At 43.0% G+C, this 27,314-nt stretch overlaps 1 protein-coding gene across 3 annotated transcripts in view; it reads left to right on the top strand.

The window, feature by feature from the left end:
• cog4 (component of oligomeric golgi complex 4) overlaps positions 1 to 27,314 on the top strand; it is a 74,020-nt gene that overhangs the window by 22,962 nt on the left and 23,744 nt on the right. For all 3 annotated transcript variants that reach the window (XR_011345639.1, XR_011345638.1, XM_069900981.1), the window contains exons 3-10: positions 592 to 706; positions 4,661 to 4,835; positions 9,128 to 9,321; positions 10,098 to 10,203; positions 12,448 to 12,605; positions 13,515 to 13,573; positions 23,561 to 23,694; positions 24,633 to 24,751. Coding sequence is in view for 1 of the 3 variants with exons in the window: in XM_069900981.1 (XP_069757082.1) it covers positions 592 to 706; positions 4,661 to 4,835; positions 9,128 to 9,321; positions 10,098 to 10,203; positions 12,448 to 12,605; positions 13,515 to 13,573; positions 23,561 to 23,694; positions 24,633 to 24,751 (1,060 nt within the window). In the remaining 2 variants the exon portion in view is untranslated. The remainder of the gene's footprint in view (positions 1 to 591; positions 707 to 4,660; positions 4,836 to 9,127; positions 9,322 to 10,097; positions 10,204 to 12,447; positions 12,606 to 13,514; positions 13,574 to 23,560; positions 23,695 to 24,632; positions 24,752 to 27,314) is intronic.

The following is a 27,314-nucleotide window of genomic DNA, read 5'->3' as shown; positions in this document are numbered from 1 at the left end:
TGGCGTTTAGTGCCATTTTAGTGAAATTTGCATGTTCTCCCTGTGGGTTTCCTCCTATATTCCAAAACACTGACTGATTGGTAGGTTAACTGGCAAGCGTGTGACCCTGGTTCGAATCCAGTGCTGCCTCCAAGGAGTTTGTTTGTTCTCCCCATGTCTGTGTGAGTGGTGCTCTGGTTTCCTCATCTTCCAAAGACAATGGGGTTTGTAGGTTAATTGGGCACATAAGCAAGTTTGTGGGTCAGAAGGTCTGTATCTCTAAAAATAAAATAAAATCCTTAGTAAGACCAAAGCTGGGAGTAATTGATGGGAATGTAAGGATGATCTTATAACAGGGGCTGTCTTGAAAAGTAACTAAATAAAGCATCAGATATTGTGTGTATTTTATTTTTTTGTGGACAAATGAACTTTAGTTTTCAGTTTTCTGGAATCATTGGCAAAGAAAATGTTAAATCTGTCCCTTCCTCTTCCCCAATATCAGCTCATCTCCAGCTGCTTCCAACCTTTTACGCGAGACATTCGATTGTTTTGTGTGTGCATTGAATGATGTTGTGATGTTCCTTAATCAATTCCCTTGTTGCTCTTTTCCAGTCCGAATTTACAACTGATCGAGGGTGATGCCAAGCAACTTGCGGGGATGATCACGTTTACATGCAACCTGGCTGAAAATGTCAGCGGCAAAGTCCGGCAGCTTGACTTGGCCAAGGTACACATTGCTTTTTAAGTCCAGTAAAGCTACAAGGCAGAGTGATATTGTGATATCCATTAATCAGAAAGGAATTGTTTCTGCTTTTGGGAAGTTTTTGATGAAAATCTGATAATACAAATTTCTGAAATAATCAGTTCCATGATAATTGCACTATACTGGACAGTGAAGGCAGTTTATTGAATGGTACAGCACAGGAACAGGCCCTTTGGCCCACCTGTCTCCAACAAACATGATGCCCAAGTGGAACTCGATCTCTGCTTCTTTCACATGATACATCTCCCTCTATTCCATTTTCATGTGTCTATCTAGAAGCCTTTTGAATGCTATCTGCTTACACCACTAGTCCTGACAGCCCATTGCAGGCACTCATGACTTTTTGTGTTTAAAAATCAAAAGAATTTTCCCTGCACATCTCCTTTATTCTCTTCTTCCCCACCCCATCTGTCAAGTCTCTGCCCCAGAGAAGACAACTCAGGTTTGTCCCAACCTCTCCTTGCAGCTCATGCCCTCTAATTCAGGCAACATCCTGGTAAACCTCTTCTGTACCTTTCCAAAGCCTCCACATCCTTCCTGTATTGGGGTGACCAGAATTGCACTCCAAGTGAAGCCTAACTACCGTTCTGTATGGCTGCACAATGACCTCTTGTACTCAATGCCCTGCTCACGAAGGCAAGCACAACATATTTTTACCATTCTATCTGAACTTTGAACTTTTATCTTGTGTGGCTACTTTCAAGGATCTATGGACCTGAATTTCAGATTCCTCAGGATATCAATGCTACAAACGTTCTTGCCATTATCTGTAGATATTTCCTTACATTTGACCTCACAAAGTGCAATGCCTCTCACTTGTCTGGATTAAACTCCACCTGCCAATTCTCTACCTATATCTGTAACTGATCTATATCCTGATGTAATCCTTGAAAACCCTTTATATTGTTGTCAGTTCCTTCAATCTTGGAGTCATCGAAAAACTGACTAACTCACCTACCTACCTTCTCATCCTAGTCACATAATATCTAGGGATTCTAAGACTGAATCCTGTGGAATTATCACTTCCTCTTAAAAAAAAAGTGGAAACTGAAATTTGTAAGACATAACCTGCCCTGTTCAAAGTCACAAGTTCTGATTCCTGTCCCAGTAATTCAATTTTATGTCAGCCTCTGTTGAACATGTAGAGGACTTCAGGCAGGTCCTGGGGAATTGGAAGATAACAAATGTCATGTTACTGTTAGGTGTTGGGTGAAAATGTTTAAATGCATTATTAAGAAAGATACAGTGATACATCTGGTAGGAATGGTTCCAACAGGCAAACGCAGCATGGATTCAGGAAGGGCAGATCATCATATTTGACAAATTTACTGGAGCTCTTTGAGGGCATGACGAGTGCAGTGGAGAGAGGGAATGTGATTGTAGTACTGTGAATTATTAGATTTCCGGAAGGCATGCAGTAGGATGCTGTATAAAAGACATCCATAAGACAAGGAAGCATGGCAGAAGATGGTTAACCAAAAGATAGCAGTGATTTGGAATCTGATTGTTAATTAGTGGTAAGTGGAAAGCTGCAGGGGTTGGTGCTGTTCAGGAAAAACTGTTAATGATATGCATTAATGATTCAGAAAAGGGTCCAAACTCTCCCCCCTCCCGACTCAGAATAATTTAATATCATTGGATTTTGATAAAAAGATCCTAGACACCTGATGCCAAAAGGGGATCAGGTGTATCAAGGACTGCTATGAGCGGGGGCAGCTCCTGTCATTTGAACAGTTAAGAATTAAATAAGATTTATCAAATAAAACACTCTTGCTACTTTCAGTTAAGATCTTTCTTGAGGGACAAGTTGGGTCCAGCCATGGCCCTACTGAAGTGCAGTGACAGGGAGACTCTGATTTGAAGAGGGAACACAAAAAAGTTTATTTTGGCAATGTATTCCCTGTTCCAAGTGGAGGGCCCAAAACCGTGGCTTCATAGGTAAAGGCAGAGATGGGAGTTGGACCGGTGTTACGATAGATGAACGGTGCTGGTCAGATTTGTGTTGTGATAGCTTGACCACAATAATTAACTCACAATATAGACTGGTGGAGTGTAACTTTCTTCACCAGGTATACCTCACACCACAGAAATTGAATAAAGGTAAACCAGAAATTTCAGATCAATGTTTCAGGTGCGGCATTGAGACACGAACCTTTATGCACTCAACCTGGTCATGCTCCAAGGTGAGGCCCTTTTGGGTAGAGGTAAGCCAAGTCCTAGAGAATATCATTGGTAAAGAGTTTCCACAGGACTCAGTTATTCCTGTTGGGAAACATCATGGACGTAAGGCTTACAATGAAGCTGTCCAAATTTCAAATCCAATTTGTGCTGATCGCATTGGCCAGGAAGAACATAGTGATTACTTGGAAGTCGAACTCTCATTTACGCATTGCATGTTGGAATATGGAAATGCAGAGCTGTGTTCCCTTGGAGAAAATTACCTATAACATAAGGAAAAAATATGAAACTTTTCTTAAAATCTGGCAACATACCTGTGTTACATAGGTGCAAGGATATTGGTGTGGTCCCTTGTGCTTCACTGCCTTCCCACCCCCACCCCTGCTCTTTGTACTACTTCTGGGAGGGAGGGCATGGAGTGGGGGTGGGACCATTTCAATCAGGCTAAATCGAGATGAATATAAGAGACCTGGAGGATGGGCATTGAGCTCCAACAGACCCTGTAGCTAACGTTTTTTTTTCTTTCTTTGTTTTCTTTTTAATGTGTTACTTGTCAGTGGAGTCTTTTTTTATGTTAAATTAGCATTTTTACCTTTTCATGTAAGTTTCTTTATTTAAATGGTCAGTGGATTTTTTTTTGGGTTGTTTTCTGTTGAGGTGGGGAGGGGAAATGTATATATACTTGAATGTGATTGTTGTACTGTGAATTATAGGAACTGTCTGAGTTTGGAAAAATTATAAATAAAATATTTTTAAAAAGATTCAGAAAAGGGAACTGAGTGTAGCGTATCTACGTTTTCTGATAACAATAAATTGAGTGGGCAAATTATGAAGAGATTGTGTGAAGTCTGCAGAGATATAGATTGGTTGAGAGAGTGGGCAAGGGTCTGGCAGAGGGAGTACAGTGTTGGTAAATGCAAGGTTGTCCACTTTGGAACAGTAGATTGGAATAATGAAAGGTTGCAGCATGTTGTTGTGCAGATGGACTTGGAAGTGCTTGTACATGAATTGCAATAGTTGGTTTTTAAGTGCCACAGGTAATCAAGCCGGTAAATGGGATGTTGACCTCCATTGTTAGAGGGATTGAATTGCTGCTGCATCTGTGGAGGGGACTGGTGAGGCTGCACTCGTGTTCTGTGTGCAGTTTTGGTATACTATGAATTTTCTAGAAATGCAGCCTTCCTATAAGGTGGTGGAGGGAAGGCACCTCTAAAGTATTGTTGTGGATAAACTTGTTAGTCCCCAGGAAGTTATTGATTCTTGTGTGACATATAGGGCTCTGTCGATGCTAGTACCCACTGAAAAATTCACATGAGTGCCCTTTTCAGAGTTTTCTTCCGGCTTAAGCTCAGTGTGAACACTTTCGGTAACATTCCTTGCCCGGAGACCTTTCAACACTTCCTCATTCACCAACCTGTGCTCCTGCCTTCCTTGGCTCTCACCTGCTTAAGATCCAAGTACTGAGAATCTATTTACATAGATACTGATCTATGAAAGCCAGTGTATTTGTACTGCACCAAGAAGCTTGCACACAAGCTACTCTGGAATTTTAAAAAAATGTTAAAATTTGAATTGCCTTGAAATGAAATGCTGTAGTTGAAACACTGCATTGGTTGAGGCCTTGATGGTGAAGTTGTCCCTATGTTCTGGATATGTGGTTAACAGCTGATGAGAACCTGTGGAGAAAATATGAAATGAAAAAGAGTGGGTCTCAATTCTGGTCTCAATTCTGCTATATAGAATCGGATCTACCAGGCCATTCAACGTTCTGATGACATCTTGGATCTTAAGTTCTGCACTGACGGAGTGCAGACAGCCCTGCGCAATGAGGACTATGAACAGGCAGCTGCACATATCCATCGGTACTTGTCACTTGACAAGTCTGTCATTGAACTCAGCCGGCAGGGGAAGGAGGGTAAGGATTTTAAAATACTAAAAATAAAACACAAACTGCTGGAGGTACTCAGCAGGTCCCTTTGTGACTCTAACTTCAATATCCAGTCTCAAGATTGCAAAGGGGTGGATGCTTTGCCTTTTGAACCAAGCCTAGATTATTACTTTCTATTTCCTTTATGATAAGTTGCAATAGTATCCTGTGTTTTACTGATTTCAGATAAACTGGCTGGTACTTTGCTGTGGTTTTCTTCTTAGACAATGGGGTTACTTTTACTTTTTTCCATTCAGTGGGAACCATTAAAGACTGAATTGAGATAATTCTCTGAGACTAGGGCAGCACAACTGGCGTAGTGATTAGCACCATGTCTTTACAGCGCTAGTGATCGGGACCGGGGTTTGAATCCTGCACTGTCTCTAAGGGGTTTGTATGTTCTCCTTTGTCTACGTGGATTTTCCCCAGGGGCTCTGGTTTCCTCCCACCATTCGAAATGTGCAAGGGGTATAGGTTAATTGGGTGTAAATTGAGCAGCATGGACTCGTGGGCTGAAATGGCCCGTTACTGTGCTGTACGTCTAAATTTAAATTTAAAATTTATACAGGAGAGTGTATTCTCTGTCAGCATATCCACCCATTCAAAAACCTTAGGACAGGTCATCAGATCCTGGTTTTCAGTGTCATTAATTTTTCCAGTTTTTTTTTAATGTTAATTCTTTTGCCTCTTGTACTCTGCAATTTTCAGGAGGTTCCTGTACATAATTTTTTTGTGCAATGTTATTGCCATTCCATTTTCTCCAGTATTATTTCTCTGGCCTCAGTCTGCAAGGGACCAATGCTATTTTTGTTAATCTATTTCTTTTTACTTATTTACAGACACTCTTAATGATCTATTTTTGTGCCTCTGGCTAGCTTACTCCAGTATTCTTCATTCCTATTACTTTAGAAATTTCTTGGTCCTCCTTAGAATTCTCAAATTTTCCCAATTTTTGATACTGCCTGTTGATAACACAGGAAGCCTTTTCCTTTGATCTAATACAGTCTAACATGTCTTGTTAACTATAGATTTTGTGCCAAAGTTAGTTCAATTTTCCTGAAGGTTTTTTTGTACCTTGGGATGATAGCTATTTGATGGCGTGTTAAAGTATTAAATCTGTACATGTGAATTGCTCCTATTAATGTGGCTTCTCAACGTGCAGTTGCCAATTCACACCTTGTATCTTGGTATTTGCTTTGTTTGGATTTAAAATTCTTGTCTCAATTTGAGCTAGCATACTCTTCTCCTGAAGACTTTTTAACTAATGAACCCTTCCTGTGTCTAAAATAATCTGTTGCTTTTTGTGTTCTCACATACTGAGAAAGGAAACAATGTTGTAAGTCCCTTATCCCAATGAGCCAAAGTAAGTGGAAAGGCCAGATGTTCTCGGGAGACTTGTGACCCTACAATCAGAATCACAATTTTTTGTCATGAACAAGACATGAAATTTGGTGTTTTGCAGTGTAGTGCAAATATTCATGAGTCTTATGGGATTTATACCTCTTTTCTGATGGTGCAATAAGAACAGCATGTGCTTGGTGTTGTGGATCCTTGATGATTAATACAGCTCTCCAAAGGGAGGGTTTCATGTAGATTTTCTCAATGGTGGGTAGACCTGTGCCTGTGATGTACCTTTTGCAAGGCTTTCTGCTCAGAGATATTAGTACCCCTCTATCAGTCCATGATGCAATCAGTAAGCTCACTTTCCACCATACCTCTGCAGAGTTTGCCGAGGTCGTACTGAACCTCTGCAAACTCCTGAGGAAGTAGTGGCGCTGACGTGCTTTCTTCACGATGATCCTAATACAATGGGACAGGAGATGTCTTCTGAGATAGTGACTCTCAGCAATGTAAATTTGCTCTACTATTAAATTCTTTCTTTTTATTGATTTTAATATACAATAAACAATGGGCAGAGAGAATAAGGATACAGGATTGAAAAGATTACAATTACAACAATCAGTACATCATAATAGAATCTTCATCTCCCCATACTCAAAGAGAAAAGAAACCAAAGAAAAAATTCACATTATAGTAAAACCCTTGTACTAATCTAATGAAGAATAGAAGAAAAAAAAACTGGAAAGCCTTGGATCAGTGTTCATCAAACATAAGAAGCCTGATCCTCATCCAAAAGAGAAACTTAATGGTATCAGGAAGGGTCAATGAATCAAAGAAATTTATATCATACAAAAATATTGTATGAATGGGTGCCAAGTTTCTTCCAATTTAACAGGGATCAAATGTAGTTATTGTAGGAGGAGTGGGGTCCTTCCAGTTAAGAAGAATTGCTCTCCCAGCCATTAGGGTAATGAAAGCTATCACCCGATGAGCAGAAGCCAGATAATGACCTATATCTACTCCTAAAACTCCTTAAAGAGCAGTGAAGGGATTTGATTGTAAATCAATTTTGAGAATTACTGAAAGAGGACCAAAGACATCTTTCCAGAACTGGACTGGAGCAAAACATATGGGTCAATGAAGCCACTTGCGAATTTCATCTGTCACAGATTGGATTAAATTGAGGAAAAATATGGGCAAGCTTGTCCGTGGCCAAAGGTGCTCTATATACTACCTTAAATTGAATAAGGGAGTGTTGAGCATACATTGATGAAGTATTAACTAGTTTGAGAATCTTTTCCCACATCTCTGCGGGTACAAACCTTTGGAGCTCCTGCCCTTTTAAATTTTTCAGGCGAGACTGGTTGCAATTTTAATAACATATATATGATTGTTATTAAACCCTCCAAAGAAAGATTTAAACAAAAAAAAGAGTATTAACCCTATCTGACTGATACAGCAGGGGGATATTAGGTAATACAGCACTCAAAAAATGTTGAATTTGAAAATATCTAAACAAATGTGAATTAGGCAAACAATATTTGTTTGTAAGTTGTTCAAAGGACACAAGAAAACCTTCCATGAACAGATTCCAAAAGCATATGTTAACCATGACTTTCCAAAAAGAAAAAAACTTGATCATTCACAGATGGCTGAAAAAAATTATTATAAAAAATAAATCCAGATAAAGTAAAACATTTTAAAATCAAAAAACCTCAGGAACTGAAATCACATCCATAATCTATGCTTGGGTATAGTTATCAGTTTACTAAACTTGGGGAAGGGCAGCTCCAAATAGGGAAACTTTTGCAAATTTCTCAACTGATTTCAATTCCACATTTACCCATGATGGGCATTCAAGTTTATCAGAATAATAAATCCAGAATATGATAGATCGAATATTAATTGCCGAGTAATAGAAAATAAGATTGGGTAATGTCTGCTGCTAAATTTTACTACTGTTTACATGGTTTTCCCAGGCTACGGAAAGTTTAAGGAATGATTATTGTTTTCATGAATGCGGTGTACTTTCAGATAAAGAGCCTTCACTTTTGTTTTTTTTCTGCCCTGACTTGTACATGGTCCCTTTCTGATAGACCCTGATTAAGATTGTCCACTTCAGTGTCCTGAACCATTGTCATGCCAATTCTCCTTTCATAAATTTTGTTCAGCAGAATCTAATGTTCCCCTTTAGTTGGATTTAGTTTAATGTCTTATTTGCAGAGCCCAAGTTCTAGGTTCTTCAGAAGAGAAAATATCTTCTCTATTTCCAAATGTGAAGACCCATCTTGTGGTTACAACTATGTTAATGCTGGTCAGTTGTCATCTCTAGGATGTTGACTGGGAAGGCTTTTGTGATGGTAATGCCACTGAATGTCAAGGATGATTGACCTCCAAACACTGTGTGACAAAGTTCCAACCATTGGTAGGTTTCCCTTGATAGCCTTTGGCTATCTAATTATAATTATACCAGGGCTTGATGTCAAGAGCAGGCACTCCCATCTTGACTCTGGAATTTGGTTCATTGGCTCATTTATTGGCCTAGGTATCGATGAAGTTGAAGCTGTGAAAGGTCCTGGTGAAACCAAATTGACCATCAGTGGGTATTTATTGGAGAGTAAGTGCCGTTCGTATCACTGTCAATGACTTTGCTGAAGATTGGGAGTAGACAGTAGGGATTTAATGCAAATAATCAGGATTGGTCCTGTTGTTTGGGGACAGGGCATTAAAAGCTTGTGATGAAGGAGTCTACTGTGTTGTTAATAAGGTGTGTTGGTCACTAAATTTACACATAGAATAATAGACTGATGAACATGATGGATTAATTGTCAGCAAATTTAGTTAAACAGAGCATAGAGTTGGCAGCAAAGAGAATGAACATATGTGAAACAAGGATCCATAACATACTTTCAACTGATTGTAACAATATTTTCCAACAGCTAACGTCATTGATGCAAACCTTAACCTTTTGCAAGAGGCGGAGCAGCGGCTGAGAGTCATTGTTGCTGAGAAGTTTGATGTAGCCATAGTGGAAGGTGACCTGCCACAGGTGGAGCGTTTCTTCAAGATCTTTCCATTGCTGGGATTGCACGAAGAAGGGCTGAGCAAGTTCTCTGAATACCTTTGTCAGCAGGTGAGGAGACAAGGAGGATGGAAAGATGATCTTTTTCTTTAGAGAGCTCGGCTGCATCCCCCTCCCGCTCCCGTGGTTTTCCTTTGCCTCGGTCATGGAGTCCTACATTCTCCGAATCATCATGTGTTATGCAGCACTAAAGGATTATCACACTGTTGGAAGTGCCAACTTTTTGATGATATATTCAATTAAGATTCCAAGTGTTTCTATAAATGGGCATGAAGAATATCAGGGCACTCTTAGGTGGAAAGAAAAACACAACAGAAAAACAACCAGTTATTCAAGCAACAGGCAAAGAAAAAAATCATGGAAAATAAATAGGTAAAGAATATGGGTTTAAAGTGGCACATCTTGTTAGTTTGCCAATCATGCAACATGCAATCTCAAGCAACCAGAAATTTCAGCATCTACCAATCCCCATAGGTGCCGGATATTTATCCTTAAACATCATTATTAAGAAACTAAATTATCTGGTCATTTATTTTATTGCAGCTGATAAATCTTCCCTTGATAAAGGCTTACCAGGATTGCTTCCATGGCCACATTTCAGAATGTGTTTCATTGGCTGTAATGAGCTTGGGACACCCGGACATCACCAAAGTTGGTGTTTAAAGGATGAGTTTTCCAAGAATCTGTTGCCTTTGCAATTGGGTCAGCAATACTGAAGGGAGGGGGATGGAATTATAGGCTGTAATTGCTCCAGATAGAACAGGCAATATTCTTGGCTTGGATGTGACTTAAGATTTTCGTCCTAAGATCTTTATTTATTATTAAAGATTGCAAAAAAAGCTGAGGAGAACCTTCAGCTGGCACTGGGCACAGAGATGAGTGATCGCAGGGCAGCAGTTACCTTTGCTGATACCCTCACACTGCTCTTTGAAGGTAAGAATTTATTTGTGAGTATCAATAAAATTATGCTATTGAATTCATTGCTTGACTTCAACCTCTCAGTAATAGAAGGGATCGGACAGTTGAGCCAGTCCATTCTGTGATATGGGGTTGCTGTTCATGCCACCACCAAGCCAGATGTAGTTTTGTTTTTTAAAACTCATTCGAGAAAAGGCCGTGCCACCCTCTGGTGCAATTAGAGGTGGCTTGATGCAATTACTTGGGTCACTGTTAAAAGGTGTCCATGTTGGTGTGCAGCCAAGACATTTCTTGGCTATAACAAGATTAGAATAACATTGATTGGGTTTTTGACTTGGTCATTTGATAACTGAGGATCTTGCGAATGGCACGATTAGCGTGGCAGTTAGCGCAATGCCTTTACAGTACCAGTGATCATGACCGGGCCTGGGTTTGAATCCTGCGCTGTCTCTAAGGAGTTTGTATGTTCTCCCTGTGTCTGCGTGAGTTTTCTCCGTGGTGCTGGTTTCCTCCTATTTTTCAAAAATGTACCAGGGTGTAGGTTAATGAGGTGTAATTTAGGTTACACGGACTCGTAGGGCCAAATTGGCCTGTAACTGTGCTGTATGTCTAATTTTTAAAAAGTGAGTAGGTGTAACCAAGGATCAGTGTTCAGTTGTTCCCTTAACTATCTATTTGGCACAAACATTCTAATGACACTATTGCATGGAATGGTTTCATGATATGGAATAGATAAACTCTCAACTGAGAGATGGTTGAGATAGGATACATCTAACCTGCCAAGATGATCCTGAACGTTGAGGGGTGGCTTTGATAATGCAGGTGATATAAATGAGACTAGAAACAGGCCTAACTTGTCCATGCCAACCAAGGTGTCTTCCTGAGCTAGTCCCATTTGCCTGCAATTGGCCTATCTCCCTATAAACCTTTCCAATTCTTATACTTGCCTAAAAGTCTTTTAAATATTGTTAAATACTTAGCTGCCCCTAGCAGCTCGTTCTATGTACCCACCACCCTTTGTCTCCCAGGCCCCCTTTAAATCATTCCCCTCTCATCTTGGACCTGTGACCTCTACTAAGTAGGGAAAAAATGTGACACTCCACTTAATTTATGCCTCTCATGATTTTATAAACCTCTGTAAGGTCACCCCTCATCTTCTTCGCTCAAGGGATAACAGTCCCAGCCAAGCCAGTCTCCCCTTGGAACACAAGTCCTGACAATGTCTTGTGAATCTTTCTTGCATCCTTTCTAGCTTAATTATACCTTTTTCATGGTGTAGCAATCAGATTTGCACACAATAGCCTTGGTGAGGTCTTACCAATTTCTTGAAGAGTTGTAGCATGTCGTCTCAATTCCAGTACTCGCTGTCTCATCCGATGAAGGCAAGCATATCATACATCTTCTTCAGCTCCTTGTCTACTTGCGTCGCCCCTTTCAAAAAACTATGTAATTGCACCCCTTGGTCTTCCTGTTCAACAATATTTCCCAAGGCCCCGTCAATCAATGTGCAAGCCCTTCCCTGCTTAGCTTCCCAAAATGCATCAATTCCCTCTTGTCTGAGTTAAATTCCTTTGGCCACTATCTTGTTCTAACCTTAGGCAGCCTATCACGCCCTCAACCTGCAAATTCACTTAGCATGCCACTTATATTCTCATCCAAATCATTGGGTGACAAACACGGGGCCCAGCACCAATCCTGCCACCACCTCCAATCTGTAAACAACCTTCTGTTGCCCCCCTCTGTATCATTCCATCAAGTCAATTTTATATTCAATTGGCCAGCTCTTCATGTATTCATTGTGATCTAACCTTCCAGACTATCCTAGCATGTGGGACCTTGACAAAGGTCCTGCTAAACTCTATATATTAAAAAAAATCTCAATCACATTTATGAGACACGATTTCCTTCATCCAAACCCATGCTGACTAATTGTAATCAGTCCTTGTCTTTCCAAATGCAGGAAGATCCAGTCTCTCAGAGTCCTCTCAGCTCAGCAGCCTGTAGTTCTTGACTTATCTTTGCTGTCCTGAAATAAAGGCACAACATTAGCCATCATCCTGTCTTCTTGTACCTCATCTGTGGCTAAGAAGGATACAAAAACCATTGCCTGGACACCTGCAATTTCTTCTCTAGCTTCCTGCAATGTTCTCTGGTTTACTTAGTCAAGCCTGGAGGTTTTTCCACCTTCATGTTTCTCAGCACAGCCAACACCACCTCTTTTGAAACTGTTGCCGATGGTGGTGTTGATCTTCCTCACAGGGATTGCTCGGATAGTGGAGACTCACCAACCTATTGTCGAGACGTACTACGGGCCTGGGCGGCTTTACACGCTCATTAAGTATCTGCAGGTTGAGTGTGATCAACAAGCTGAAAAGGTGGTGGACAAGTTCATTCAGCAGAGGGATTACCACAGAAAGGCAAGGCAAAGTTTTTTATTTCTATGCTTTAAAGAAAATATTTTGTAGTTCTGTAGAATTCCTTTCTTTTCACTGCTGACCCAGTAAAATAATTACCATATTTTACAGCATATAAGACCCACTTTTCCCCCCAAAATTAGCTCAAAAATATCCCCCGGGTCTTGTATGCGAAGTTGAAATTAGGGTGATAACGGTAGGTGACACCAGCAGTGATCATCATTGCTGCATGGCTCAGTATCAGAGAGGGAGGAACTCCCCCGCTGCCCACTCAGCATTTCTGCGATAGCCGCTGAGCAGGTCGCCAGCTACCTGCCCAGCTTCAAGAAGCCCACGGAGGTGCTGCTGCTCTCCAGGAAGTGGGTCTGCAGATTCACGGGACACCTTTCCTCGGGTGGCCTGTGCTTTCTAGAGCATCCGCTGTTGATCACCCTCTGGTGAGAAGGCCAACCACAGTGCAGGAGGAACCTGTTGACCAATATCGCCAACAACCGTGGGTTGCCGGTGGGGACCCCAGGCCCTGAGGCTGGGCAACCTGCCAAGGAGAAGCCACACAGCAAAGTGAGCGAGAACCGAATTAAAAGCATTCTGCTTACCCGTAAATACATTTTAAAACATTCTTAATATACCCTGCAGAAATGTCAATGGGTCTTATATGCCATCAAATACAGTAATCACAGACTGACAGACTGATGTAGAAGTGAGTAAGGCTGATTGGTGAATTAGTTATCCAATTGGTTTTACTTTCTTGCTTTTTTTCTAAGATCTAGTCATTCCTTTCCCTTCAGAAATGTATCCAGCTCTTTTGAATATTATTACTAAATTTGCCTGCTGTAACATTGAAGATTGTACATTCAGGTCACAGATGTTCTTTTTTTAACTACATTGACTGTTTATTTTGTGGCTTTGCAGTTCCAACGTGTACAGAACAGCATGATAAGAAGCTTAACAGTGGACAGGATAGAACCCAGGTATGAATGTTCTCTGATGGTAAACCAGAAAATCTGCTGATGCTGGGGTCTAGTGCAGGACACAGAAATGCTGGAGAAACTCAGCAGGCACAAGTTAAAAGCAGTCGACGTTTCGGGCCAGGGCCCTTTGTCAAAATGTGGAAATATGGGCAGATGTCTTGAATATAAAGGCGTGGGGGGAGGGGGAGGCAAAGGAGAAAGGAGAAGCAGGGCGAACTCTGTACCAATGCTTGTCATTGTTTTATTTCAACCAATCATGGTAAAACTGATGTTTATTATTCCCACGTCTTGCTTGATATCTCCCTGAATCCACAATGTTCAGAAGTACAGACAAGTGCTATCCACAAGTATCTTCTTAACATCAGTGCTAAGCAGCATTGATTGGCATAATATTAGGACTTCAAACATACAGGAGACAGCAATTTGGCTCATTTTCCCTTCGCTGGTTCATTGGCAGAATTATCCAATTAAAATGACTTCCTGCTCTTTTCCATGATTCTGTGGTGTGTTCCAATCTTTTTCCCTTTGTATTCTTGTGTCTCTTTTGAATGTAGCTGTTGAGTTTGCTTCCACCACTTCTTTAGCCAGTGAATTCCAGATCACAGCAACATGTAGAAAAAAAAGCTTCCTTATCTACTCCAAACGGATGGCTTTAATGTCGACTTCTCCTGTTTCTGTTAGGCCCCTTCCATGTCTCTCTCTCTCTTTCCCTATCCCTCTGTCTCCTTTCCTCCAGCTTACCACCCCAATCAAGAGCTATCCCCTCCCCTCATCACTTCCCAGCTTTTTTCTCTTCTGCCCTCTCACCAATATCTACCTATGATCTCTTGCCTAAGGGCCTGTGATTCTCTCGCCCCACCATTTTATTCAGGCGCCTGCCTGCTTTTTGCTCACACCTTGAGGAAGGGCTCAGGCCAGAAATGCTGGTTGTGTATATTTGCTACATAAAGAATGCTGCGTGTCTTGCTGAGTATATCCAACACTTCTGTGTTTTAAACTGCAATCACAGTGCCTGCCGACTTTCTTATTTAACTTCCTTAATACTCCTCTGATTTTTTTTTTTGCCAGGTTGTTTGCCAACCCATTCCTCATTGGAAATGGTTTCTCGTTATTTTTATATCTAAACCTTTCATGGTTTTGGGTACCTCTATTACGTCTCAAATGTTTCATGGAGACTGACTCCAGCTTCTCCCGATCTGCATAATTACAATATTTAATTTCTTCTGATTGTGGAAGTGTTAACCTGTCCAATTGAACAGAGTTGGAATGGATACTGACTTCTGTCAGTGCATGGCCCTAGTCATGTTTTTTCCCTATTTTCTCCCCAGCTCTCCTTTGGTAGAATGGGTTTTGGACATTACAGTTCTTCTTGACACATGGGGAATTTTAGAAGGCTATTTAATATCAAGGCCATCAGTCCCACACCAGTTACTTTCCAGCTGAAACCACTAAGTATTGACCAGGTGCCGAAGCCCAAGAAGGTTTCGATATCCCTCAAATAGCAGTGCTAAGAATAATGAACCCTTGTGATCTGGCATCCCCATGAGTTCTGAATTCACAGAGGAAATTTTAGTGACATCTTGTAAAATATGTCAATATTGAGTTTATTTGTAATCTTCAGTCTTAAAGTTTAAGCTTTTGACAATTTTGAACACTTTGTTAACACCTCATTTCAATAATATCCATTTACAGCGCCGAACCAGGCAATGTATCCCAACAAGAGCAAACCTGTCCCTCCACTTCATTAACCACTTCTACGTTTCTTTCCTCCACATGCACTTAACCTAACTTCCTTTTAATCGCATTTTTGTCACTCATCTCAACCATGAGTATCAAATCTTCCAGGTAACTTCACTTTCTCCTGCCTCCCCTCACAACTAGAATACTTTGGTCCTTTCACCAATCAGCACCTTCCATCAGGGGAGCAAACTAATTAATGTTTCATGTAACTTCCCTGATTTTGGACATTCATCCCCTTAATAAAGTTGTATACTAGTCTCTCCTGTGTTCCCTCAAGATGGTAACACTTTGCTCACACTACCTTTTCTCATTCTTCCTGGATTGTGTGCTGCTCACACACTTCTGTGTCTTAATTTAGTTGTCAGGTTCATCTCCTAGAGTAGAGGAATGTCATGATTGTTCCCACTGCCAATCACTTTCTCTGGCAGCTTCTTCCATGAACCCACCAGGAAGGGGCCCCTCAAGTGCATTTAAAATCTTTCCTCACTCACCTTAAATTTAAACCCTCCAGTTTTGGATTCCCCTCTTTGAGGAAAAAAACCATGACTATTCACCTTATCTATGCCCCTCATGGTTTTATAAACTATATATTCAGTCCCCTCTTAGCCACCTGTGCTCCAGGGATACAAGTCCAATACCATCAAGCCACTTCAAAATTCAAGCCTTCCAGTCTCAGGAACATATTGAGAACCTTTTCAGCCTAATATCTTGTAAGTGGGTGACAAAAACTTGCACAATACTCCAAGTCTCATACATCTGTACATTTGACTCAGTCCCTGTCTGATGAAGGCAAGTGTGACAAATGCCTTTGTTACTTTCATGGAACCAGATGCCTCCACCCCCAAGTCTCCTTGTTCTACAGCACTCTCCAAGGTTTCTATTATGCAAGCCCAATCCTGGTTAATCTATCAAAATGCAATACTTTCCCTTGGCCAAATTAAATTCCATCTCCCATTTCTTGGATCACTATCCTCATTCAAGTAGATGCCACTGTAATCTCAGATAATCTTTTTCACTCTCCATACCGAGAGTAGTGATCGGAATTTTCAAATCCAAGTATATCTTGTGTCAAAGTTAGAGTTGGGTGTGATGTTTTGAACCATGGGCTCCATCATCATGTTAGGCCCATTTCAAGTCTTGGGCATTCCTTAAATATGGCCTCAGATATTTCACTCCTGAAAGAGTTCTGAGTACTTCATATTGGGACTGTTACATGTTTCCAATATTTAACAATTTAATATTGAACTCGTGAGGCAGGAGTTAGTTCATTAATGCAGCAGTCAATCTCCCCCATTCTGATGGTGCACAGATTCTAGCCATTGGAGTGGGTTATTGCAGACAAGGGGATTAAAAAGAAGCAAACTGGTAAAGTCCTGCAAAAATAGGTTCACTGAGTAAATCCCATCAGCCTTGTGCTGTGTTATGGTACCCACTGAAGTGCAAGGAAGTTTGTTTATTTCTCATCCAATTGTACCAGTACAACCTGAAGAAACAGTCTTCTCCAGTCGTCAGGGTAGAACAAAACACGCATACGTACCTGTATATGCACTGCAGATGTACATATATTAAAATAAATATTCATAATAAATAGAGGAGTCACAGAGAGTTGCTTTTAGCAGTCATTCATCAGTGGGAAGAAACTGTTCCTCAGCCTGGTGGCTCCGGCTCTGATACTCTTGTATCTTCTTCCTCATGGGATTAGCTGAAGGATGCTGAGTGCAGGGTGGCAGGGGTCCTCAATAAGTTTGTGCACCCTCTTTAAATAATGATCCTGTTAAATTCCATTGATACGGGAAGGACAACCCCAGTGATCCTCTTTGCTGCTCTTATGGTCCTGTAGATTAATCTACAGCAACTGTACCACACTGTGATGCAGCCGGCCAGGATGCTCTTGATGGAGCTCCTGTAGAAGGTTGATGTAATGGTGGCCTCAGTCTTCTAAGGAAGTGCAGTGACTGTTGTGCCTTCTTGACAAGAGAGATGTTGTGTGTCCAGGATAGGTCAATTCTTAAGTGAACTCCAAGGAACTAGGTGCTCTCCCCTCTCCACTACTGAGCTATTAATGTATAGTGGAGGGTGGTCGTACCTGCACAATCATCTCAATCATCTTGTCCATGTTGAGACTCAGGTTGTTATTCTTGCATCATATCATGAGATTTTCCACCTCTTCTCTGTAGTGTGACTCATCATTGTTGCTGGTGAGGCCACCTACTGCTGTGTCATCTGCAAACTTGATGACTGTTGGAGCAGGATCTGGTGATGCAGTCATAGGCCTGTAGTGTGAACAGGTGCGGACTGAGTACACAACTCTGAGGTGCGTCAGTACTCAGCACGATGGTGCTCAAAGTTCTGCTGTCAACCCAGTCAGAGTGTGGTCTTTCCATTAGGAAGTCTAGGATCCAGTTTCAGAGAGGGGTGTTTCTCCTCCAGCCTCTAGGGGGTGTGATTGTATTAAATGCTGAGTTGAAGTCAGTGAACAACAGCCTGGTGTATGAGGCGATGTTCTCCATGTAGGTCAGGATGGAATGGAGGGACAAGGCTATTACATCATCAGTGGAATAGTTCCAACTGTAGACAAATTGAAATAGGACCAATATCTATGATAGGTGTGCTTTGATATGTTCCATCACCAGATGCTTAAAGCATTTCATAATGTTGGCAGTAGTCGTTGAGGCATGTTCCTGTCGCCATCATTGGTACTGGGATGATGGTGGCTGCTTTGAAACCCGTGGGGATGATGGACTGATGCAATGACATATTGAGGATCTCTGTAAGAAGCTCTATCAGTTGGTCCCTGGGAACACAAGGAAAAATGAAAGTGTATAATTTGCCACTTGTCCTCTATGTGGACCGTAGCCTCACCTTGTATACAAGTGCCAGTTTCTCGCCACTGTTGATCAGTTTGTGTGTAAATGTATGGGGATTGGTAACATTCAAACCCGAATGTACCAATAATCAGTGCCATTTACAAATCTTGTACACTGAATATGCTGCCTCATTCCATTTTGCCAGTCTGAGTCCTGAAGTCCCCATTCTTTAGTGCAATTTGTATCACCTGCAAACTTTAAACGGACTCTTTGGCTATCTGTGTTCACTTCTTAAACAAACATCAACAGGATCAGAGTAACTCCAGTTAATATTTGAAGTCAAAGATGGCAGATGCTGGTGTAATAAAATCATAAAATGCTCCAAATGTTCAGCAGGCCAGATTACATCTGTGGAGAGAAATATTCCAGGTCAATTGTCCTTGACCAGAAGCAGGACATGTTAGAAATCAAGTACGTATCAACCTGTGACGTTAGGTCTGTTTCTCTCCCCACTTACACTGCCTGACGCACTGAGTCTCTCCAACATTCTATTTCTCTTGCCAAGTGTTTCCCTGCATTGTGGCAGAAAACCACTTGCCTCGACCTTCTACTAACCAGTCATAAAAAGTATATGTTGTTGTCATTTAAACACCTTTTGGAACTTCACTTAGACAAAACATTGTGCAAGCCTTTATGAGCCCTTTTCATTAATTTAATTAGACATGATGTGCCTTTTCTAAAGTTGTACATTCATTCATTTGTCCATCTGTTTTTTCAAAGGCTAATTATGACCCGTTATTTTGTCAAAATGGATCAAAGTAAGTGAGCACAAAATATAAAAACAGATGGTAAAAGTTTTTATAATTACACAAAGCAGAACAGGGTGGCTAATGTGAACATAGACCCCTTGGAAGATGAGAAGGGGTAATTAATATTGAGTAATGCGGAAATGACCGAGATCTTGAATGATTATTTTGTGTCGGTCTTCACAAAGTGTGAAGTTAAGGATACGATGGGAGGTGAGGACCTCAATACAGTCGCCATCATTAAAGTGGTGGTGCTGAACAAACTGGTGGATCTAAAAGTCCCATAGTCATTTTGAAATGTATCCCAGGGACTGAAAGAAATGCCAGAAGTCAGAATTGAGGGTTTCATGGTAATTTACCAAAATCCTCTGGATTCTGGGCAGGCCCCAGCAGATTGGAAGTCAGTAAATGTCATATTGCCATTTAAAAAGGATGTAGGCAAATGGCAGTGAACTACAGGACAGTTAGCTTAATATGATGAAAGAAATAGCAAGACCTCTGGATAGAAATGTTTCATCACTCAGGCACACCATGGATTCAGGAAGGGCAGATCTTGATTGACAAATTTACTGGAGATCTTTGAGGATATAAATGAGTCCAGTGGATAGGGGGTATGGGTTTACTTGGATTTCCAGAGGGCGCTTGATAAGGTGCCACATAACAAACTTATCCACGCATTGCTCTGGGGGTAAAGTATTAGAGGATAGAGGATTGATTAACCAATAGAAGGCAGAGAGCTGGGATAAATGGGTGTTTCTCTTGGTGATCAGTGGTGAGCAGAGTGCTGCAGGGGTTGGTGCTCGGACACAACTGTTCAAGATTCATTTTATTGTCGTGCAATAAAAACAGTGTCATATTACATGAAATTGCTTTTGTCTGCTGTGAGGCAGACAGATTCACCATCAGCAGAAATTGCCTGAAGAGCCTCTTACAGTCAGAGAACCAGAAGCAAAAGGACTCTGGAGTTCTCCCTAGAGTCACTGAGTGTCCGTAGAATCGTCTCTAGCATTCCCACAGTCCAGTCCAAACCATTGGCAACCCGAGTTCCAGATCCAAAGTTCCAACATGATTTAGAACCCTTCAATCCTCTCGGCACCCTCTCGCCTCTGATACCTGTTACCCCTTCAGCCAGTTTCGAGCCAGCCTCCAGCCTCCAGCACTCCCACAGTCTCCACAGTCCAGTCCAAACCATTGGCAACCCAAGCTCCAGATCCAAAGTTCCAACATGATTTGGAACCCTTCAATCCTCTTGGCACCCTCTCACCTCCCAGTTGTGATACCTGGTACCCCTTCAACCAGTTTCGAGCCAGTCTCCAGCAGTCCACAGCCTCCATGGGTTCCTCAGATTGAGTCACCAGCAGCCTGCCCCCTGTATGGATCCTTCAGCCACAGATCCCCTCACTGGTCTGGCACTGTGGACCCCGTCCCATGGGTTGTCTCCTCTGCTTCTCCTTTTCAGACGGGCAGTAGTCTCCCCATATTCTGGTGCCCTGCGCCAGTCCTTCGCTTCCCTGGAGTCTACAACCCCTCATGGCTGCTGCCGATTATAGTCGCCGTTATCGTGGGTGGAAGACCCTGTTGTCACAGGAATTTAAAAAAAAACTTAAACTTCTGATGGCTCTTTCAACCTACCATTCAAAGCCCATACTGAGCAGGTGGCAATTGAACTGGACGGCTGGACCCCGCGGGAGAGCTGTGTCTCCACTGACAATTTGGAATAGTAAAGCACAACAATGTTTGGTAATGACACTAAATAGAACGGAAAGATAAACTGTGCAGTGGATGCAGGGAGTCTGCAGAGAGATATGGTTAGGTTAAAGTAAGTGGACAAAAATCTGATAGATGGAGTACATTGTTGGTAAATGTGAGGTCATCCACTTCTAAAAGACAGATAGTATTATTTAAATGGTGAAGGATTATAGAATGCTGTTGTGCAGAGGGACTTGGGACCTGTGCATGAATACCAAAGGTTGGTTTGCAGATGCATCTGGTCATCAGGAAGGCAAATGGGTTGTTGGTGGGATTGAATTTAAAAGCAATGAGTTTCTGCAACAACAGTACATGGTACTGGTGAGGCAGCACTTGGAGTACTGTGTGCAGTTCTGGTCTTACCATAAAAAGATAATGGCTTTGAAGGTGGTGCAGAGGACGTTCACCAGGTTGTTTCTGGTGATTAGGAGATTAATTTATGAGAAGAGATTGAGTCATCTGAGACCATATCCATGGAATCCAGAAGAATGAGAGAGAATTTTATAGAAAGGGATAGACAAGATAGAGACAGGAAAATTACTTCCATTGGGAGGTGAGACTCTAAAGGCACTTTCAGGTGGCCAATTGCCCCGCTGGTAAAGCTGCATATTTTGGCAATATGCGGCTGTTGGGAGGTCACGTGAATGTGCAGGAGGCGCTTGCAAGGTGAACTTTGTAAACCTCCTCCGAGAGCGATAACCGCCGCAGCACAGTGGCCTCCCCAGCCATCTGAATGCAGCCGCATTTGGGATGACAGTCAGCTGGCGAGCGCCAGACAGCTCCTCTCCCAGCTGCCCCTTCCCCTGGCGCAGGACGTCGGGGCAGGTGCAGCTGGCTGAGCTGTCAGCACGGGAACTGCAGGGCTGGAGCGGCCAGCAGGGGAGAACGGGGCTGGAGCGGTCGATGGGGGAGAACGGGGGCTGGAGCGGCCAGCGGGAGAGAACGGGGGCTGGAGCAGCCGGCAGGGGAGAAGGGGGCTGGCTGAAACAATGCCGGTACCCGACTTGAATGTCGTACTCACCCGTCGGCCGCTCCAGACTCCTTCTCACCTGCTGGCCGCCCAGCCCCCTTCTCCCCTGTCAGCTGCCCCAGCCCCCCTCTTCCCCGCCGGTGCTCCAACCCCCATACTCACCTGCCATTGCTCCAGCCCCATGAGTGGGGAGAGCGCGGGGCAGCGGGATCAGTGTGGGAACGTCCCATACGGGATGTCCCCGCACTGACAGCCCGGGCCGGCCGTCCCAGCTGACAGCCAGCCATCCTGAATGTGCTCAGATGTGCATCCCGGCACAGTTGTCCTTTCAGGTGCCCAGCGTTGCGCTTTCAACACTGCCACCTGAACTGCAATTTAAAGGGCCACTTTTGCTTCTTCAGGCGCATTCTTAGCGGAGAATGCATCTGAAAAAAGCCTTAAGTTTCAGGGGAATTGATTTAAAATGGAGATGAGGAACTGCTTTTCTCAGAGAGTGGTGAATCTATGGAATTATTTGCCAAAGGAAACAGTCAGAGTTGCCTCATTAAATATATATAGGACACAAATTTTTGCATAGTAGGTGAATTAAGGTTTATTGGAAAAAGGCAGGTAGTGGAACTGAGTTCACGATCAGATCAGCCATGAGCTTAATGAATAACAGAACAGGCTTAATGGTCCAGATAGCCCACACCTGCTCCTATTTCTTGTGTTCTTATACCACTAACAGAAATATTACTGGTCTACATTTTCTGGGTTTATCAGTCTGTCCTGTTATAAACTGGGTGGTAACATTTGCAATCTTCCATTTTTCTGGCATGACACCAATACCCTCAGAATGTTGGAACATTACCAGTGCTTCTGAAATAGTTCAAAGTTCCTGTTATTGTCACATAATAATACAGAAAATTGTAGTATATGTGAAATATTTCAACTTTTGTCTGCTGAATGGCAAACAAAGGGTCACCATGAGCATTCCCCGGCATCCCTAATAATAAGAGAAAGAAGCAAGAGAGTAATTTCAGAGACTGCGAGTGTCCGTGGATTTACCACTCCGTGGATTTACCACTCCGTGCTCCTTCAGCTGCACAGATTCCTGTTCAAACTATTGGCAACGCGAGCTCCAGGACCAACTTTCCATGCGATCAGGAAGCCTTCAGTGCCCAAGGCCCTTTTTGACCTCAGTACCCTCTCAAATCCTTGAACCATTCTTGATCAGCCTGCATGGGTCCTTTGTCCACAAGTTGCTACCAGCCTGTGTGAGTCCTTCAGCCTCTGAGCCCGACCCTATAGGGTCATCTCCCATGCTTCTCAATGGGGGCTGTTCCCCAATTTCTAGTGCCTTGCCAGTCTGCTACTGCCCCTGAGTCTGCAACCCCTCATGGTATGCTGCCCAGCAGAGGCACAGACTTTCCGTCGTTGCAGGATTTAAAAAAAAACAGTCAGCTCCTTTAACAGGCTGTTTAAAGCCTGTATGGAGCCATTGGCATCAGGTCCATGCAGTAGGACCAAGCAGAGCAGTGCAGTCTCCACTCCCCACTCTTCAGTGTCCACACCAGTGGCAGTGCAGCGGCACCCCTCAGTATCCAGTGTGTAGCACATCCCAACTAGATAACCATTTCTTGTTGAAGCCTGCCAATCTTATGAATAAGTCTATATCATGTCAAATTCCCATGTAATATCTTTGCTGGTACATTGGCAAATTCTGCTTCTCTGCATTTGATTAATTCTTTCTTTCCTTTCATTCTTTTCTCCATCCATTCAATAATGATCTCTCTCTCTTCTAAATAGTTTCCTTCACTGTTATCTGATCCAGGAAACCTAGGAGTATATGGTCATTAAAACTATGTATGGAGTTATTGTGCATCAGCCCATATGCATACAAATACAGTAAGAGTTTATATTTGATTTGCTTTAGGGAGCTGGACCCTATTTTAGCAGAGGTTACACTGATGAATGCTCGTGCGGAACTGTACCTGCGCTTTGTCAAAAGAAGGATCACTGCGGATTTCGAGGTTTGCGATGCAGTTGCCTTGGAGGAAGTCAAGCAAGGTACTGTCATCCCCTGGCTATAAATGGTGTTTTCTCTGGATCTTCAGAACAGTTTGCATAAGAATAATGTGGGCTGGAGTTTTCCCATGGATATTGTTTGTTCCTTCAGATAATCTAACCTCACACAGCTGTATGCCTTGCAGAAGTAAGGGGCCAGTTGAGTGGGCAACCTGATCACATTGCAAGCAACATCAATTGTTTGTTCTTTCCATTGTGGAGGTGCTAACCCAAACAAGGAAGTGAATTTGGGCAAACTTTCTGCCTGTATGTGATCTTGTATCATGCTTTCCTCCCTTCATTAATTTAGTTGGGTTGTACAAGTAGTTATTTTTCTGATAAGCTGGGGAATTTTGAAAGGTGACTTGCGGCCAGTAGTGTGGATCCTGATCCATGTCTGGTTTTGGTACAACATTACTTTCCAGCTGAAGCCACTGGATGTTGCCCAGAAGCCAATGTGCTGAATGGTTTCTGTGTCCCTCACAGCTAAGAACAATTCTGTTTGATTGGAGAACCAGAAATATAACATCTCTGTCACTCAGTACTGCTTTAGTCATATTTGTATTTCATATTTCATAACTTTGCACAAACCACGTCAACATCCAGTTTCAGCCAGCCCATCTGGAATGTTGTGCAGCTTCGTGTTGAAATGAATTGTGTTATGCAAGGATTTTCCACATATGGGGGACTGTGAATCCAACACAGGAGCAATACAACACATGGTTCAGGTGAATTCCACAGACTCAAATGAAATGAAACGAGGTCAGTGCATGGAGAGGAAAGATATGTCAATGTGGAGAAGGTGGGAAGGAATGGTTCTTGAAGAGGCTTGTTTCTGACCTAGAAGCCTGTTCTATACAAACATTACTGCCAACTGCGACCTTGCTTTGCTCCTCTCTGATTTGAAATATTTCTTGATTCCATAACTTGTGCTTTCCCAGAGCATCAGAAGGCATTGGATAAACTCTGCAACCTCTGCTTGCTGAGCCGGAATATGCAGGAACTGATTGGATATTACATCACGATGGAGGAGTACTTCATGAGAGAGATGGTCAATAAGGTATGTTGACGTTGGGCTACCTCCTCTCACTGATTTTCTATAAGCTTGTCCCAGAGTGTCAGTGGTTGGGGTGGGGGGGGGGGGGGAGTATGGGGATGGCTGATGTTTCATCCACCCTGACACCTGAAGGGAAGCCGGCGGGGGGGGGTGGGGGGGAGAGGGGGGCAAAAAGTTTTCAACGTAACTGTGAATAAAATAGTTACTGACCTGTAGCTTTAGATTAACCAGGTGACATCATTTAATACCAGGTGGAGACCTACTTCTCAACATGTGAGTAAGAAGGAGTTAGCAAATCCCCTAGAATATTTCACTAATTACTCAGCATTAAAGGTCACAGTTAATTTGGGTATTTTAAAAAGATGACTTTTACATGACATGCAAAGATTTATGTGCATGAAATTATAATTCCAAACCAAAGTGTTCAGATTTTGGGCATCATAACAAAAATTTGTATGGAATTACATGCACACAACTGGATAATTTCCCCTCCCCCCCCCCATCATTGACTGAGCATCTATCTCAGGCTCTGACTGATTTATGCAACTCCAATAGATTTTACTCCAGAATCCCTCATCCTGGCATCGAAACCATCTCGTGGTCTCCAAACTGTGTGCACAGTACATGATAATCAGTTCATTGTCATATACTTAAAAGTACATTGTGCAAATGCTGTGAAATTCTTACATGCTACAGCCAAACAGGTACCTTTGTAAAATGCAACTACAGTGTGTACATTAAAAAAAAACCAGTATGGATAAAAGATAATAAATATAAAGAATGGTGGATACTGAACATTCACACCTTCAGTTAATGCAGGAAAAAAAGGCTCAAAAATTGAAATAGTGTAATTGTGCAGAACGTAACCCCGGAAGTGGCCAGTGCATCATTGCGGGAGGAACCCTGAGCTGTTTGCTGCCAGGACCCACGGATGGAGAGTTTCGCCAGGCCCAGAAGTAAGGCAACAAGCAATTCTGACTGAGTGGAGGTGAGCCCAGCTGGAATCACTTCCCCCACCCTGGCCGCCCCCTCCCCCAATGAGGCAGGGCTGGGGTGGGTTGTTCCCATGTCCAAGACACCTCTCCCCACTGGTGGAGGGGTTCTTAGCTAGAGGCAACCATGTTCCAGACTTTCAGTAGGTCCTGGTAATAAATGGGCAACACTTGCAGACCAGCACAGTTGACTCCCACTGGCGGTAGCTATATGCCCTCATGAATGCAGCGGCCCCGTCAGAGAAAGTACATGGCCAGCACATGCCCCCTGGCTGGGTGCTCACCGTACATGGATCTCTGCAGGGTCCTAAGATGGAGAGCTACTAGCTGTGCCTGCACACACAGCAACGACTGCCCGCCCTCTACGATTGGTAGATTCAGGACCGCTGCAGAGACCCAGTGTTTCCTATTGCCCTAGAAGTCCACCATCCTCCTCTGGATTCTCATGGCAAAGGCAGCAGGTGGGACCAAGGTGACCAACCAGTACCATAACATGGAGGCCACTAGCTGGTTGATGATGAAGCACCCTGAGGAGGCCCAACCAGCATCCCAGTTGGGCAGCCTCTTTCGCCTTCAAGTCCTGCCAGTTCTTCAGCCAGGTCTCCCCAGTGGGACTCGGGTGGATTCCCAAGTAGAGGAGACGTGTGGTGCTGCTTGTGAATGGTTTCATCTCCTCTGGCAGGGAGTCCACCCACCACTGACCCACCAAAAGACCAGACCATTTAGGTCAGTTGATCCTGGCAGAGGACACTGCAGATGATGATGTGCTCCTCATGGTGACTGACCCCGTTGACCTGCAGAGGACCGGCATCCTCCGCAAGTCAACGGGGTCAGTCACCATGAGGAGCACATCATCACTGTAGGCTGAGAGGACAACCTCCATGTCCAGCTCACATAGAACCATCGCAGTCAACTTCCTTAGAAGACTACTCAGGAATGACTTCACACAGATGGGCAGACATGGGGCATCCCTGACATACTCCCCATGGAAAGGAATGGGGCATGTCAAGGACCCGTTCACTTTGATGACTGCGGCAGATGACAAAAGCCGCATCTGGGCTACAAAGTGCGGTTTGAACCTAAAAGCCTGCAGAGTACCTATTAAGGCTACTGGTGTACCAGTCTCCTGGGAATGATGGATCAGGTCCTGGACTAGATGGATATTGTCCTGGATGGACCTGTCTGAGACAGTGTATGACAACCTTTTTGGCCACCTTTTGTAGATGTCCTGGAGTGAAGACTGATGCCGATGTCACTGGGCCATCATGCTCTCTTAACTAATTTGATCTTCAGTCAGACTCCAATGTAGTTAGTCTCAAGGTTACAGGAATGGAGGACCATCGCCTTCCCAAGATCATGTTATATGGCGAGCTCTCCACCGGCCACCGTGACAGAGGTGCACCAAAGAAAAGGTACAAGGACTGCCTAAAGAAATCTCTTGGTGCCTGCCACATTGACCACCGCCAGTGGGCTGATAACGCCTCAAACCGTGCATCTTGGCGCCTCACAGTTTGGCGGGCAGCAACCTCCTTTGAAGAAGACCGCAGAGCCCACCTCACTGACAAAAGGCAAAG

This window comes from Narcine bancroftii, chromosome 10 (assembly GCF_036971445.1).
Source record: "Narcine bancroftii isolate sNarBan1 chromosome 10, sNarBan1.hap1, whole genome shotgun sequence".
NCBI classification, from domain to species: domain Eukaryota; kingdom Metazoa; phylum Chordata; class Chondrichthyes; order Torpediniformes; family Narcinidae; genus Narcine; species Narcine bancroftii.
The sequence above is the reverse complement of the archived record's forward strand: the minus strand, read 5'-3'. Positions and strand labels throughout refer to the sequence as shown.